This window comes from Fistularia commersonii, chromosome 6, assembly GCF_037954325.1.
Source record: "Fistularia commersonii isolate RoL2024-O1a breed Wild chromosome 6, RoL_Fcom_v1.0, whole genome shotgun sequence".
NCBI classification, from domain to species: domain Eukaryota; kingdom Metazoa; phylum Chordata; class Actinopteri; order Syngnathiformes; family Fistulariidae; genus Fistularia; species Fistularia commersonii.
In genome coordinates, this window is record NC_141289.1 from 6,356,532 (window position 1) to 6,374,139 (window position 17,608).

Genomic DNA, 17,608 nt, shown 5'->3' on the forward strand with positions numbered 1-17,608 from the left:
ACAGCATTGATTTTTCTCTTTTAATTTTAATTTTTTTTTCCCCCTCCTCTCCACACACATTATTGATAAACGGTGCGTTGCAGGCTCGGCACTGCACATCTCTGCAGCCAATCCCAATCAGAGTGCGCAGGATGCCAGACTAGCATTCATTTGTTATGGTCTAGTTCCCCCAGTGCGCCATGGAATCCTTTCACAGTGGTTAATCTTCTACCCTCCTCCTCCTCCTCTGCAGGCACAGGGACGTTTGGCCGGGTTTTCCTGGTCAAGGACAAGAAGAGCAGGGCTTTCTACGCTCTCAAACAGATGAAAATCCCCGATGTGATCCGGCTCAAGCAAGAGCAACATGTTCACAACGAGAAGGAGGTGCTGACAGAGGTCAACCACCCCTTCCTCATCCGACTGTGAGTTTTGTCTGTGTGTCTGTGTGTGCATGTGTGTGTGCTTGTGTACCTCTTCGATGAGGACCTTAAAATGACCCATCAGAACCATATGTTTTTCAAAACTACACCTCAAATTACACATTTGCTGAAGGCTAGGTATTCTCGTGTTACCCTGTCTGAGAGCAAATCAAGAACTCGTCTACATCACAATGAAGACGCATCACAGCAATTTTGGTTTGTCCTCTGAGAAACAGTTGTGGTCTTTTTAGTTTAATTTAAAAAGACACAAAAATTAGATGCCTTTTCAACCCCCCATTTTGACTCCACATACAGTGGAACCTTGACTTACAAGTGCGTCAACTTAGGATCCAATCCATTGCTCAGTGTTTTTTTTGCTATGTGATTCGATTCTAGATCTGAGTTAGTAGCAAGCAGGATGAGAGTTTTTGACGAACATGGCCGCCTAAGTCCATGAAGTAGTGTCTACAGACAATAGGATCCACCACCTGCCACTAGATAGCCCAGAGAAAATAATGGAAAGTCACGACAAAGGTGTACATGTTGTAAACTTGTCCATGAAGAGATGGAGAAGTTATTGTTGGTGAGGGCATCATCTGTGAGAAGGCAGAAGACATTTATAGGGATTTTGTGCAGCAGACAGCAGGAACGTAAATGGAAGAGGCATTGGAAAAGTCATTCAAAGACTGTCGGGGATGGTTTGATCATTTCAAAAAGAGGAGCAGTGTTCACTCCGTCGCTCAATGAAGTTTAGCCATAAAGTGTAGTAAAGTGTGCAAGTTACATTGAGCAACACATTGTAGCATTAAGTGTGCAGTCAGTAAGTTAAGTTGAGGATAGAATACTAAATGAAAAACTCCCCCAACCTCTGCCACTGCCAGCATCTTCATCCCATCTTCAAGGGCATTACACTTAAAAAAATCCTTTATTTCTTTATATCCTCTTTTATTATGTATTATTATTTCTTATACATTATTTGCTAATGAACTGCATTTTTCTTATTTTAAAACACATTACAAGACCCAGGGCCGGGAAAGATAAGCAGTGTTTGTATTCATTTTAATTTGTAAATTTGATTAGGTATACGTTGATGTATGAGCCCAGTCCCAAATTCAGCTTGTAAGTCAAGGTTTTACTCTACAGCTGTTAAAAAAAACTGTACCGTTAGTAGAGTCAGCGGTTAACACGTAAACATGAGGGAGTTCATCTGTGGTTCATCTGGTAGAAAACCAGATGAACCACGAGCTGCTGTCTGTCTTGCCACAGCTTCTGGACTCACCACGATGAGCGCTTCCTCTACATGTTGATGGACTACGTGCCGGGCGGCGAGCTGTTCAGCTACCTGCGCAGCCGCGGGCGCTTCAGCAACTCCACTGGCCTCTTCTACACGGCCGAGATTGTGTGTGCCATTGAGTACCTCCACTCCAGAGAGATAGTCTACCGTGATCTGAAGCCGGAGAACATCCTGCTGGACGGGGAGGGACACATCCGCCTCACCGACTTTGGATTTGCAAAGAAGCTCTCTGACAGGTGAGAGGAGTGAACAGCGATCGATTACTTACTTTGAATTATTCAAAGTCTGTCAGCGGGGGAGCCTTTAGGTGGTATAAAATGTATAATTTATTTATAACTCATCCCTGGAATTGACGGTATAACTGTCTCTTCAACATTTTGAAGATGGCGTTAAGATTGTGTGAGTGAGTTTATTAACTTCGATCTCCGGGGGTTCTTCAAGTCGTGACTCTGGGGTCCAACATATTCAGGCTTCTGGACAGCTCATAACTCTCAGTTTGTAAACATCACATCGAACCGACCCATCATCAGATACAAAACTCGCACGACATAACACGCATCTCCACTGAGGAGGGGGTTAAAAAGTGTCTCGATCATCATCGCTGCAGCAGCTGGTGTTTCTGTGGAGGGACGGTGGATGCCATCACTGTCACAGCAACTTGGGTAGCAAAAGAAAAAAGATTTGCATCTCCGGCGGTGTTTCCTCCATCACAGAGATGCAACAACAGCCTCATCTTGCTAGTGTGTGCATTTGTTAAAACCACCGCCATGTGTTTCCCAGAGGAGATAGTCATCGGGACACGCCATGTTCTGCTCTCTTAAATGGCCGGTATTTCTCACAGGCTTATCAGCAGCTCTGCATTTAGATGGAGGCTGTCCGTCTGCGTGCCGGTGGCGCGTAGGACGGCCCAGCCGCCTCGCACAGCCACGTTCAATGAAGTAATCATTTTAATCACTTCTTTCCACCGGCTTTTTCCCCCTCTCTTCTCGTCTTAAATATTCATGCAGAGCTCATGTTGTTTTATTTGCCTGCAGGCCAGCAGCATTACGGACAAATTAAAACACAAGCATCTGATTAATCCGTTCATAAATAGATGTGCCTTTTTCATTTAGATTAAAAATCATTTAGGACTTAAAACAAAACAGTTAGGGCGAGATGGCTGTGCAGTGGTTACCACCTCTCATAGTGAGAATGTCCCCGGTTGGATTCCCACAGGGGGCCTGTCTGTGTGGAGACTCCATGTTCTCCTCGTGTTTGCATGGGGTTCCTCCCACAGTCCCAACACATGCAGGAGGTTCACTGGAGACCCTACATTTTCCAGATCTGTGAATGAGATGGTGAATGGTTGTATATTAGGCCTTGCGGTTGAGCGGTCCAGGGTGAATCCCGCCTCTTGCCCAATGACAGCTGGGATGAGCTTCAGCACCGGTATAGTATTCAGGCGGTATAGTGAATGAATGAAATCCATTATTAATTAAAGACCAAGCTCAGAATTTGTTTTGGTTGCTTTGCATGTATCTGCTGATGTTCTGGTGAACTCAGATCCACAGCCACACAAACACACTGATACCCTGGCAGAGGGAGGAGGCACTTCCCTCACACATGCAGAGTTGTACTCTCCCCGTCAGTCACAGCGTCACTGCCTACCATCAGCATGAGTTCATGTGGCATGATGGCAGCACCATGCCTCCCCTATTGAGTCATTGTGGGGCTGGGCTAGGCTGGTTGATCAGCTGTTTCCAAGAAGGGGATCATGAAGGTCCCTCATGGAAAGATCAGAGAAACATTTTTTATCTTTTTGTGACAAAAGCAATCTCCCGTTGAGAAGGATCATCTACCAAGGCCTTCTGAGACGCAGCATTTGGAACCTGGCTGGAAAAGCCATTTGTCTGCATGTGACCTTCCTGTCAATTATGGCATCTCCTGACCGTACACAAGCCGGCCTACTTTCTTTATACTTGACAAATACATAAAACGTTTATAACCGTGTTGAAAAAATACTCCCCATTGGGATATTTAAACATGAACAACTGCATCACCAAAGCTCTGCTCTCCAAGGGTCAAGTTGTAACTGACTTATCATTTAAATGCATTTATAAAATTTCCTGGTTTGTGGATTTAGTGCATTTCTGTGTGTGTGGGTGCGTGCGTTTGTGTTTTGGTGACTGGCAGTTGGTGAAACAGTGCTCCCACTGTGTTTGATGCCTGATGGACTGTCAGGGGGAGGAGAGTGAGGAAGCAGCAGAGAGCAGAGGCCTCTGGCAGGGTTCCTCTCCCTGTCCCACAGGGATCCCAGCCCACACCCAACATCTCAACTGTCATCTCTATAGAAATTCTGCCTCCCTCTTGAACTTAGGAGGAGAGGTGAGACGCCTAAGCAAATATCTGAAACAGAACATTCTGTATAATAAGATGGCATTTGGTACTTTGAAAATCAGCCTTTTGCACTCTAGACCTCAGGTCGAAGGGAGGGTCCCAGCCGAGACGACAGATTCATTCATATTCAGTCTTCAGGCTGAAGCCACATGCAAATCCTTTCACTTTACCTCCGTGGCTAAGCGCCTCCTCTACCCTCTCTTAAATCAGAAGTGATTTTGATCATCTTACTGCCTGTGTTTCTGATGGTTACTAGAAATGTACAATATGTGCATTAGGTCTCCAGCAAAAAAAAGGGCATCATGAAAGTAAAGACGGCATCAAACTAAGCCCACTGTTACCTGACAGCATACAGGTTTGATTGCACTTCTTCATTTGTCAAATAAAATAGATGATCATCTTAAGTGGTCTTTGAGGAGAATGAAGTCAACTTTGCACCTGCATGGGCATTGTCTTCTTACTATAAAGATAATACATTTAGTAGACAGATAACAGTGCTACCATTTCTTTACCTGTTATTGGTCTTTAATATCAAGGGAAGGTTTGACGGATGATGAAATGCTCTTTGACCTCATTGCAGTCCAACCCGGTGAACCCAGGGCTCCTGTTGTGCGATGGAGCCGTTATATCACAAACCTAGGCTTGCTCTTATGTATGCAGCCGTCAGAGCCAAGATACAGATAACGCCTGACATGTATCTGGAGATGAGACGACATGCAGGGCTTGAACTTTTTCTCCAAACTTTTCCCCTTTTCAGAGCCCACAACAAAAGAGAATTCTTTCCGAGACATATGAAAGAACCGAAAGAAGTAGTTTTGATAGCAAGCCTCATGGTGTGTCCTTTTCTTCATGTCTACCTGGTCAAGGCTAAATGGAAAGAGTTGAGAAAAAGTCAGGCAGGCTGCTCAACTTTTTTCGTGGGCCAAACTACAATAGCCAATTACTTTGATTGCCCAATAAAATCAAGATACTTGAAAATGGGCCAACTAATTGGTTACCACATGTTGAATCTCCAAGTATAATGCTCACAGAATCCTGGCCTAGTTTACCTGGTGTCTGGTGAAGATGGGGCTCTAATTTTATGACAAGTAAGCAGTGACGGGAACGATAACAAGCAGTTAACTTGAGAACCTCTATTTCTGTTCATGTGCAATGATACTTCTGGCAGGATCAGGAGTGTTATGTGGAGCAATCACAGCTGGCTCTAAGGTTCAGTCAGGAGAAAAAAGTAAGACCTGGTGGAATCATGGCAGTGATTTGTTGGCATTAAGTGCACATTGTTTGGGGAAAAAGGACAATGAAAAGTTTCAAGCTTGCTCTTCTTTCCTGTCTGTCTAATACCTGACCAGGGGATGACTTTGTTTGTATTCCAGTCCGGGGAGGGTTTTTGTGAGAAGGAATAGACTGAAAAGAGGTCAAAGCTTGAGTTGCGTAAAATCCACTGATTGCCGTTTTACCGCCGCGCCTTTCACCTGGAGAAGACTTGCTCTCAGAACAAGCCATTTCTGTTCTAACCTTTGGTTTGATCTGTCGGGTATTTACAGCCTACGCCACAGACATTATCAGCCAGAAGCTTTCAACGATGAAAGCAAACCCGAAATGTGATGTTGTCCGTTTAGCTTCAGCCAGGAAGTGTGTGTGTGTGTGTGGGTGTGGGTGGGTGTGGGTGGGTGGGTGTGGGTGGGTGTTAGTGAAGAGGAACAGGGTCCCAAGGCCACATCAGTGCTGATTTTCAATAATCCGAATCCCTCCGTATCCTTGCAATTCATTGTTAACATCTTACAGTAGTCCTAGTTGTCCAAAATTTGCTTCACTGACCTGCTCTTATAAACTGGTTGATACAATGGTCTCATCCTACCATGGAAAAGGAGTAGAGGCCATCTCGCCCACGTTCTCAATTATGTGCTTAAAGCCTTGTCTTCCTGAGTCTCTTTGGGAATTCTCTCAATAGACCAGTCTCAGTGACACCAAATGACCAGACCTTCCCTGACTAAAGCAATGGAATCTGAACAAGGCCCCTTAGCAACCTCAGCAGAATGGAAGTCACACGGCAGAAGAGACTACTTTGTCTGCACTGCAGTCCTACTGCAGCAATGTTTCTCTGAAGCATTTCACCAAACACAGCTTTGACCCCAACTGACATGTAAACTTAATGGAGTAAGATTACATTTTCTCCCAGACTGGGTGAACAAAACAGATGGCGAGTAGATACCTCTGTGATGTGCAAGTGACCCACTTACTTAAATGGAGGGCAGCAGAATTGCCTTGGAATGGAAGACAACTCGCTCATTGCTGCCGGCCCTCTTGTGCTTTGTGTGTCCTCTGTGATTGTGATTGAGTCTCCCGGTTGCCCGGCCTCCCTTGTGCTGCTACAGTGTCCCCTGCTGGAGGAAATGCTCACCAGCATGGTCAAGCACAAAGCCCTCCGTGATGACAGATGATGCCCTGAAGAGGAACAACACGTGATTCCTTTTTTTTCCTGTCCCTTCTGTGGCCAAACCTCTACCCATCCACGACCTATTCCCCTAACATCAGCAGCCTCCCTGTCCTCCACCCGTACCAACATAATTTCCATTCAAATTACTGTCGTTATGGCAACTGGCGAAAGAGGTCATTACCCAGGTTATATCAGTGACAGCCGATGAAAGCCTGGCGCCAGGCCAAGTGCTCTTCATCAGAGGACAAGTGGCTTTCACGGAGAACGCTCTCCCTATTTGATATTCATGCTCAGTGTCAATCAGCTGCTCTGTCAGGCGCAAGGATGAAGAACTAGAGGTAAATAATCTGCCAGCAACTTCTCGATGTCTGCGGGCATACATGTATTTGAACCACCCCCCACCCATTGCTATTTAATTCTGTGACAATACTCACACCTCAACAACTACTACTCCGATGTCCCCTGTCATTGTAATACCAGAGGAGATCCAGCAGATCATTTTACCCAAAGGATTCCTTTTTCTCCATCTGCACTCCAGCTTTTTATTTCAAGAGTCCTGCAAGTCGATGCTTGACTTGTTACAGTCGAGGCAATATGTGCTCTTGTTCATAAAACAATGTCACACGAGGACTCTGTCAGTCATATTCTGGACTACAGTCTAGATCTGCGAAGTGTCCCTTGATTTATATATGCTCTTGCAAGAATTGAAACCATTTTCTTTTTTTGTGCCAGACACTCAACACTATTTTGATAGCTTAGAATGCATTTTCCTTGCCTATCGTTTAATTAGTCCAGGCCCTCAGCTTCTCCAATGTGACAATCTAACAATATCTTCTTAAATTTAATTAACATATTATCCATAATCATCTGGGTTGCAGTCTTCCAAGCTGGGGTGAACGGGGGACAGCTGACCTTGGTGGAACTCTCCCTGGATATATAATTCAATGTTTGGTGCTTGTACTTTTTGATGAATAAAACAAGCAATCTGAGAGAATGACCTTGGGCTACAGGGAAGTTGTGAGGAACGTTTCACTCTTGAAAAGCTCACCAGAGAGAATAATGGATGGAGTCATCAATATTTAAAGTATTTGTTTAGAACCACACCATCTCATTAGTGCGCGAAACAGGTTGAGCAAGTGGTCTGGCTTTGAATGACTGCGAATTGTAAATTAACTTCAGTTATGTTGTACCCGGACTGTTAGAATTTAATGGAGCTGAATGTCCAGCTGTTGCAGCGTGAGTGCCAAGAGGACCCTAGAAGATGTCAAGGCCTGCTTTCTGAGAAGTTAATTTGAGGGGGAAAGAGTTAGGGTGATGTAGCACGCCCAAAAGTGACCTCTTGTCTGGTGTTGCCAAAATTCACTTGATGACCGCTTTCTGAACGCTCCAGTCTGGCTCGCCATTAACCACCATTTTGACTCTTTGAGGCTTTCGTGTCCAACGTTCCATCAACAACAACCACAAGTGTTCTCCACAACAACTCACTGTGATGATTTTTTTAAAATGTTCAGCACTGACTCCATGAAGTTGTCAGTGTCTATGCATCTCACAGCTCTGAGCCCATGTGTGGAGTATGTTCCATGCAAATAAGTGGCCCCTCTGCATGCGTAGCAATGGAAGTGGTGATACATTTTTAGATCCGCTGTCAGCTTCGCCTGTCTGTCAGGCTCATCCGAGATAATCTGTTGGAATGGCAACTGCAGTGCCGCCGTGCAGCCTCCCGCTCAGCCTCACGCTCAGATCGCTCTATCAGCTCTGTCACGTCTGTGACAAGCGTTCCCCTGTCCCAAAATACTGTCAGAACCGCAGAAATTACCTCCGAACCAGGAGTCCCATTACCATACCGTGACTGTGTATTCCCGGCACGGCTTTGAAATAGACTGAGGCGAATAATTGGCTCAGTAGATCTGGATGCCTTCGGTTATAAAGTTGACCTTTCTCAAGTCGGAACATTCGCTGTTATCGGCAGCCTAGTCTAGTCTGAAATTCATAAAAACAAAATATCCCAGAGAGAGAGAATTTGTCAGTTGTCCAGCATGGACAGGTTCAACTTAGTGTTTAACAGTTTTGCTTCTCGTGCACAGAGGTGCTGAAGCCAACACTGACCCAACCGTAAGGACCGACCAACGCCTCAGGCCACATACTAACTGCCTGACTCTGAACAGAAGCCTTAATGACTTGTTGGAGGGGAAACCCCATCGGGGGCCACCCTCCTCAGCTGGTTCAGAGCCTTGGTACAGTCCATACTGATCCACTCCAACTTGGACGTGGTAATTCCTTGCACATCAGCTCCATCAAGTTACTGACAGAGCTGGTAGTGGAAATGACAGGGTGTGAATTCACCGGTCAGCTGCATTTCGACAAATACACCTGAACCACGCTGCTGAATAACGACCAGCAGCAGTGAGCTCAGCCCTGCCTGGTCCAGGGACCCAAGACCCTAATCATGAACTGACTCTTGGGCACCGCTGCGATAAAATCAAGGAAATTCAAAAGGAAGCACAAACTAGAGGAACATGAATGAACGCCTCTGCTCTGTTCTCTGACAGTCAATATATGTAATGTTTGTTTATTAACCAGACATCACTCCAAAGCAGAGAATCCTCAGAAATCTGACATTTTATTTCTGACCCTGAAATTCAGACATGGGCTATCAGCAGCGGCAGGCTGTGACGTTAAATGTTACACAGAAGTGAAAATCAAACAGCTTGTGAGCCAAACTTAACTAAGCATTGCTATCTCTTTAAGGGCAAACATCTCATTTGTTTTTCCTCCTTCGTTGGAAGGTGCTTTCATAAACTTTGGGGTCTGTGACATTTCCTCAGATCTTAATGCCTTTGATATTCTCCATTCTTCTTGCGTGTGATCTGAGGCTCTTTAAGATGTCCTCAGAGCAAATGGAATCCTACCCATCTGGCATTTTGTCTGTCATCTCTGTATTATTTATTTTATTGATTTATTTTCAACTTCTGGTAATGACGTTTCAGACAACACCACGAGGCAGGAAATACATCACACTTAGTCGCAACCAGTGCTTCTGGCTTCCTCTTAGAATTCTCCCCTTCTGCAGGCTATTAGAAGGGATGAGCCTTGAAGACCCATTAGCCCTGGTTGTCTGACCAGGATGGTTCGTCCATTAAGATGGCATGAGCCACTCCCTGACAGAAAATTGTAAGAACTGTCCAGGTCAAGTTTCATTCCAGGAATTTGCCTCTTCCAAGGGAACCTTTAGATTTGCATGTGAGGGCAATGAGGGACCAGTGTGACATGAGCCTTAAGCTCCAAATTCCAAAAAAAAAAAAAAAGCGGAGAAGAAGACACGAACATGGAGGTGGAGGCTCCCACGAAATAATAACCATGGACTTTCAGATGAGTTGAATGCTTTTATCTTCTCCCTGCCCTGCATCGCTGTGTGAAGAACCCTGTTAACCATTAGATAACGCCACACTTATCCTGGTCAAAACTGTAGAAGTTCCTCTGCAAGGCCTGGAAACATCTTTGAAACGTTGGCCAGAAGAGCTTGGACCTCTTCGTCACTCCATGTCGTTGCTCCAGGCTGAAATTAACTTCACCTCAACAGATTACGTGAGTCCCTTTATGGGATTCATCCCAATATGGATGTCCAAGGTGGACAGGAACCTTTCCTTAAAAGGTTCTAGGGGCAGCAAAAATAGTTCTGTCACTGCCAAATTTGGTATAGACTCAAATAGTTAACTTTGACTTTTTTCCACAAAGGTCAGGAGCAGTGTTTCAAGTATGTTGAATGCGCTCCATGAAGAGTGCTATTTCTGCCTGTAGTTGAGTGTTTGATCTCTGCTATCACCCTCGGAGCCTGAAAGTATTAATTCCTCCCGGTCGCATTAAAACTGGAGAGCATGAAGTATTGAACAAAAGTTAAGCTCGTGAAATAAACAAAGCCGGTGCGTACGGCTCGCTATCCTCTTGAGGGTATTAGTTTTCAGATGGAAACACACGAGCAGAGTAGACACGTTCTGGAGGTGCATTTATTCTTCTGCATTTGGTATTCTGTTTTGATTTGCCAAAAGACAGATAAGGATTTAAACCAGGATTCTGATAGATATGGCTGGTGTTTGGTTTCTCTGGCCTTCTTCTTCTTTTACTTTGCACATGTATCGCTGTGTGGAAACAAATGCATGCCAGCAGTGAATTATTGATCGTGTCTCAGCCGTCATTGCATTGAGTTTCATCAGTTGTCTTGACAGGATCGCTAGATGTGGCGATGGTTTAGCGCTCACATGTGAGCACTTGCTGGGTTCTGTTCAGCAAATAGTAGCCCCGTCTTTTTATTCTAATATTTTGGAGATGTGAGCAATATTATTTAATTTCATCTTGAGCATTTGGGATGGGATGAAGATAACCTTGTTTCAAAAATAACAGCTCCATTTAAACGACTGCCTCTAACAAGGCGGAGGGTATTGTGGAGGACGTGCAAACTGCTGGCCACTCCACAATCATGTTGTTTTGCTGGAAAAGGCACACAATAGGCAGCGGCGCAGAGCGAAAGCATTCAAGCTGAGTTGTTGAAAACACAATGGAGACGCCGAAACATTTGCTCATTACTTTCTCCCACTAAATATCTGCGAGGCTTCCGTTGCCGACTGATCAACAAAACACAGCGCCGATTGTGATCATCTGATGATTCAGTAATTAGATGCATCACGTTGCAGGCATACATGTTAACAATTGCCGTCTTAGCTCAGACAAACATCCACACTCATACGGGAAGAATCACATCAAGGAAAAAAATGTTGATTTTTTAAAAAAAATTTTTAATATTTTGCATTTGATGTCCATCACGGTTTCTGACTGGATGTGCTATGTCTGTGCAGGACCTGGACGCTGTGCGGCACACCTGAGTACTTGGCACCTGAGGTCATCCAGAGCAAAGGCCACGGCCAAGCAGTGGACTGGTGGGCCCTCGGCATCCTCGTCTTTGAAATGCTGGCAGGGTAAGTGCCAAGGTGTGGAGTTGTACTGGGGGAGGACACCAGGGGGCACTGTCCCCAGGGGGCAGGGAAAACCTGTAGTGACTCCCTTGCCGTCTCTGTGCAAGAAGAGCACTTGTAGGTGGCAAAGAAAACAAAGTTTACCCACAAAAGTGCGAGGAGAGTTTGAGGGTGGGACCTTCCCGCCGAGACGTGGGCTCCATCTCAAAGATCAGAAGGAATTTCACATCTGTGCTCGCACAGAGGTGGAAGGATCGGCACGGCTAGCCCAGACAGGAGTCTTTTGAACATGTCTGCACGGCCACGGCCCACCTGACAATCGTTTTTCAGAACAATTAGGTGGCTGCGTGGTGGGCGTATGCCATAACACGGCTGCGGCAAAATAATGATGCAACTCCGCAGCACAGCTCAGTAAGAAAGAGCACCGGTGTGCACCCTAACAGTGCAATTAATGCCACAACTGCTTGCGTCTTTGTTACAGCCACCATCTTCTAGCACTGGGTGGGAGTCACGTGACGTTCACCATTGTTGATACCCATTGAGAGAAGGTTCATGAAAAGGTTCCTCTCATCCCCCATGCTGAATCATCATATCTTAGTGACATTCTTAGCAGGTGTCCTGACGTTTCCAGTTCTCCAGCTCCTGGTCAGTCCTTGTCAGATCTGTTGCTGGTAGGGGAACTTCGTTTCTCTCCTTCTAGATGTTCCTTCTTATTCCAGAGGTTCTTTAGGTCTAGCAGATGGTGGGGAGTATCTGGTGTATACCTGCTGGGGTGGGACAGGTAACTGTGAGGCGTCTTCTGTTCTACAGAATAGAAGACGCCTATTAGTTCACCCAGAGACACCTGGACCTGGTTTGGGTTCTTGAGCTCTCCAGGTGAGTTGTAGGGTGCAGATGGAGCTGCAGGTGTGTGAGTGTGCGTGCATGTCAGTCTCAGACCCAGTGATCCATTTAAGATCTATTCCAAAGATGAGTTAAACCAAAGAGGAAGAACATTTCTGGTAGTATGGAGGAAGTAGCTTTTCACATTCCAAATTCTGAAGTCTCTCTCTCTGAAGCTTGGCAATGCTTACCTCCTTAGCATGATGGAAGAACTCAGAAAGCACCAGAGAGAGTAAATCCTGGCAGTGAGCGTCTGAAATGAGCATGCAGTACACTAGTCTCCCTTGGCCACTGGTCTCTCACAGCGTGGACACTCATTCCGATCACATGAAGCCACCGGTAACTCGAGCCTGGACGGACTGGTCCTCACCGGCCCCTGAAACCCTGATCCTTCCCTTCCCTATGGCTGCCCCGTATGGCCCGGTCTGAGTCCACTTCCATCTGCAAGATCCCCACAAGCCTGCACGCAGAGCTGCACATGGATCAGAAAGATGTCTCCATGCAAATTAGATGTCAGTGATCATACTTTGTGCTGCTTGTATGCCGAGGACGCTCGCTGTGCACATACACGCAAACCCAGATCAGGGTCCTCTATTAGTCCCTTTGTAGGGAAATTCCCCCACACATCCATACCTTTGGATAAGATAGCAGTCTGCCAGCCCAATGGGTGAATGTGGGAGGGAACCGGAGAAACCTCCAAAACATGCACCGCAACAGGGCAGACAGGCAAACTTCATGCAGGAAGGCCAAAGCAGAAGCCTAGTTGGTGTGTGTGGGGGCGGTATGGGGGTAAAATTTCTGCTGCAGGACATCCTAGAAATATCATTATTGCTTTTGATTGTCTTTTCTTTTTTCATTCCACTTTGAGCATTGGGGGGTGATGAGCAGCAGGAAGGTGAGAGCACTTCACAACCCCCCCCTTCCCCTTTGCTGTCATGAAATTGGGGGGGCAGGGGGTTCAGACCACACACACACACACACACACACACAAAGTGGAATAGTTTACACTATACCCCACTGTCATATATTGATGCGGCACACGAAATATGGCTGTAATTAAAACACCCTCTGTCTTAAAGTAACAATATTTTGAGGTGTCTTTGCTGCTGTGGACTCAGCAGCTCTAATTGTTGCTAAGAACCTGCATCAGCTCCTTTTTCTGCTTACTTTGGGCTGGAAGAAGAAGCCATGAACAGATCATTACTCCATATTATCAGCTTCCCCCCAAAACAGCGTTGTTACTATTTGGTTTAATTGTACTCGGAGGTAACATTGGACCAGGCGGACGCAAACTCCAGACTAATGAGCGCTGCTTGCCGCTGTCCTTGCAGGGGAGGCCCGAGCTCTGTGGACCCGGTTGTCCAGGTCCACCCATCTCTGTATGAGTTCCAAGTGCTTCCTTTTTACTGAAATTGCTTGCGGCTGTGGAAAATGGGCTTAATGGTTTACTTTTTTTTTTTTTTAACAAGGCAATAAACCCAGCTGAGAGTGGCTGAAGTAACCTGGTGGTGCGAGCTCTGGATGGAGAAGTGACACATCTCATGCTATCATGTGTTCCACTATGAACGCGTGATTCATGCTGCTTCGAGGGTGAACCGGTATTTGTTTCCATTACATCAGGAACCTCCTGGAGAAATCTTATCTCCAGGACGAGGACAGAGCCCCTTGGCTGAGTAACTGAACACCAACAATCATCAGCCCATAAATATTCTTTATAATGGCGGTCTTAATAATTTTGACCAATTTAGAGGATTTACGATTTCATCAGCGAGTCCGACCTTCTTGCCTTCTTTCATGAATATGAAGAACCATGCCCCGCTCCTGCTGGAAGGTAACCTTTTTGTGACCATCCTGCCCTCCGCCCCTGCCATCCGTCTTCTTTAAGCCCTGGCGGGAAGGCTCCCCGGCTTTAGATTTGTGGAAGGAATGTGACCTTTTCCAAAGCATTCTGCCGAGTGGGATTTCAATCTCTGCAGCCCTGGCAGGGCCTTGGCGCTGCCTCAGCACCTCGGTAGCTGTGATAGCTTTCTAACTGTGGCAACTGTCTTAAAGGTCAGTGAGACTCACTTGAGCCTGGGCCGGAGTTGCTGCACCTCTGAGGCTTCACTGTAAAAAGTCAGGAATCCAACAACGGGACCTGTGTTTTGTTTCTGAGGAGGTCACAAATGCTCATGTATGGTTATTATCTTTTAATCATTGTATTGATGCCCAGGTTGCACTTTGCTTCCATATCCATGATGACGTTTACAAACTCAGAGGAGCCTTGACTTCTGAGTGCATCAACTTAGGAGTTTTCTGAGATATAAGTCCTCGCTCAGTGGATTTCTTTCTTTGTGATTCGAACCCCAGTCTGACTTTGGAGTGAGCAGCACTAGCGTTTGCTAGCATGGTCGCCGCTGTCTGAAGTGGCGTTTAAAGACTTTGTGGGGCACAGCACCTACCACTAGGTAGCCCGGACAAAAATTGTTGTCAGTGAGATACTGTGAGCAAGAGCATCATCTGTGAGAAGGTGGGAGACATTTAGCCGGATTTGGTGCAGCAGACGGCGGAAACGTCAATGGACGAGGCATCGGAAGAATCATTCTAAGCCATTTGAGGACCCTTTGATAAGCAGCATTCACTCTTTTGCTAAAGAATGTTTTGGCCATAAAGTCTTGTAGTGTGCAAGCTACATTTAGCAACACATTGTAGCATTAAGTGTGCAGCCAATAAAGGAAGTAATAATGAAAAACTTCCCCAGCCTCCTCCGCCATCCCATCTTCAAGGAATTTGCACTTAAGAAAAAAAAACAACTTTTTTCCTTTTATTCTATTTTAGTATGGATTATGATTTTTTATACAGTATTTGTTTGTAAAATACATTTTTCTTAATTAAAACAAAAATCATTCACCTGAATGCTTTTTTTAACTAATCTCATGTTGCAATCGCATGTAACAAAACCAGGGGGTGGAACAGGTTAATAGCATTTCAGTTCATTTCAGTGGTGAATTTTAATTTGATATACAAGCACATTGATTTATGAGCTCGATCACAGAACCAATTCAACTCATAAGCCAAGGCATTTCTTTAAGGACAAAGCAGTAGCAGGAAATCAAGAGAGAGTTCTTCCCAGGTTGTAAAGGCGTAAACATGAAAACCAGTTTCCACTGTGACCCCTAAAAGTAGTTTGTGAGTTCAGCTGTGGTATCGGGGATGTTCGGATCTCCAGAAAGCATCCTCTAGAAAGTGAAGAGCTGGTGAAGCAGACATTTTCAAAAACAGCCATTGAGGGGTTGCGGCCCCCCAGGAGGGGGGAGTCTGGAGCAGGCGTCAGATAAAGAATAGGTCTCTAATCCATTCCTCGGGGGAGTTTCGCTCCTGATGGAAACCAATCACTCGGTGTGCTGATGCTGCTGTTGTCACGCCTACTCCTCTCCTTTGAAAACCCGGAGGACAGATGGATGCTACTGCACATCTACGCCTCGGCATCTCAGAGGCCCAGCTCTGGTGTTAATTGTTTAAACCGGAGGGTTCACGGGGAGCACAGACCTTTGCTGAGTCCCGTCAGCTCCAGTAATCTTCTAGTACCGCCGGCCCCAACACCATCCATGGTTAATAGACATTAAAACCACAAATACTGCCAAGGTCACCTTCATATGTGCTCGGAAAATTAACGAGAAACGCTTTAATGTGAGAAAAAAGTTGAAAATGAAACAGTGATTCATTCCCCCTTCCCCCCACCTAGCTTCTTATATAACCCAGCTGACACGCCTAGCAGCTAAGCCTGCTGTACAGCCCAGTTTACATCAAAGAGTGTCGTAATGAAAAGGAAGCCCACTTCTACAGCCATATTTCAGTTATAATCCTGGACACGGCTTTGTGGACCGACTATCCCCTTCCCCAAATACCCATATCCTCACCTTCTGGTTCCACCGCAAGTCCCTGTCCATCGCTTGAACCTGCTGCTAAGCAGGTTCTGCAACCCTGAGGCTGTATTTGCTAAAGTGCTTGGGACATCCATGTCGGGATCATTCCCATAAAGGAACTCAAATGGCTTCTCAGGTGAGGTTCGTATCAGTCTTCTTGTCACCGTAGGAACTTCTTGCAGCTCCAAGAGCCTTTTCAGGAACGTGGACATATTTTGGTGCATTCATACAGCAAAGGAACCAGGGACCATGGACCTCAGTTCCTAGAATCCTCTCCGCTCCTTCTTTGAGGCAGGGAATTTTCATGGTTCCAAAGGAACTTACAGGTGATTGGTTGAGGTCATAAGCCACGCCCATTACCAGATAGTTCTTGCAGAGTACCATCTTTAAAATCTATGGTGGTCCCTAGTTGGATGTTTTCTGGACAGAAGCAGTGGGAAACAAAGAGGTCCGAGCTCTTCTGACCTGCTATGTCTCAGAGTTGTTTTCCAGGCGTGCATAGGAACATCAACATTTTGGCCAGAATAGGTGTGGTTCGATAGAGAAGGTTGATTTGCTATCATGACCCCTGAAAGGGAAAGTCAAAAGGAGAAGAAGGGATCTGGCTTTAGCTAAAGGCTAACAAGGTCCTTCACACAACACCGCAGTTCAGGGAGAAGAAAAAAACATTTCAACCATCTGATAGTCCATGGTTATTCCATGAATGCTGTGGCTGCTTCCATCTCCATGATTTCCACGTTGTCTTCATCTTCTTCTTCGCAGGTTTATATAGGAGCGTGGACCTTAAGGTTCGCGTCACACCAATCCCTGCTGTGGTTCTTCTCTGCCTGTGGGAATGCAAAGCTAAAAGGTTCCCTCGGCAGAGGCCAAGTCGTGGAATGAAACTTTAGTTGAACACCTTTTAGAACACACCAGCGGCTCATGTGGTTCTACATGTGCAGCAGCTCTTATATTAGCATTGTTGTCTTGTCTGGCTTTGCCACTCCTGTGTGTCCCCAGCAACATCAGGAAGCAAGCTCCCCACCAATTTTCAATCCACTGTCTCAGAGCCACAAAGGTATCTTCATCAATCCTGGCCTACATTCACAGACAGTGAAGCTCTTCATCGGGGCACATGCCGGGGCCGTCATCCCTCGGCCGGCATCAGGCCCTGGAACTGTTCGGACTCAACTTTTGTGAGAAGTACTTGTATCTCACCAATCCCAGAAGCAGCTGAAGACGAGGGCGCTATGATGCAGCCCTCTGATGTTTAAAACATGACAGAGATGAATTCACAAGGGGGTCGACATCAAATGAAATGAATTTACGTCCAAAACAAACAAGCGGCAGGAGAGCTCATGAAAAAATTA

The 17,608-nt window shown here is 45.8% G+C and overlaps 1 protein-coding gene across 2 annotated transcripts in view; it reads left to right on the plus strand.

Annotated features, from left to right (window-relative positions):
• The window catches only part of prkx (protein kinase X-linked), a 33,772-nt gene that overhangs the window by 6,905 nt on the left and 9,259 nt on the right, over positions 1–17,608 (plus strand). For both annotated transcript variants that reach the window (XM_086147838.1, XM_086147839.1), the window contains exons 3-5: positions 233–401; positions 1,665–1,928; positions 11,356–11,475. In XM_086147838.1, the coding sequence (XP_086003964.1) occupies positions 233–401; positions 1,665–1,928; positions 11,356–11,475 (553 nt within the window). The remainder of the gene's footprint in view (positions 1–232; positions 402–1,664; positions 1,929–11,355; positions 11,476–17,608) is intronic.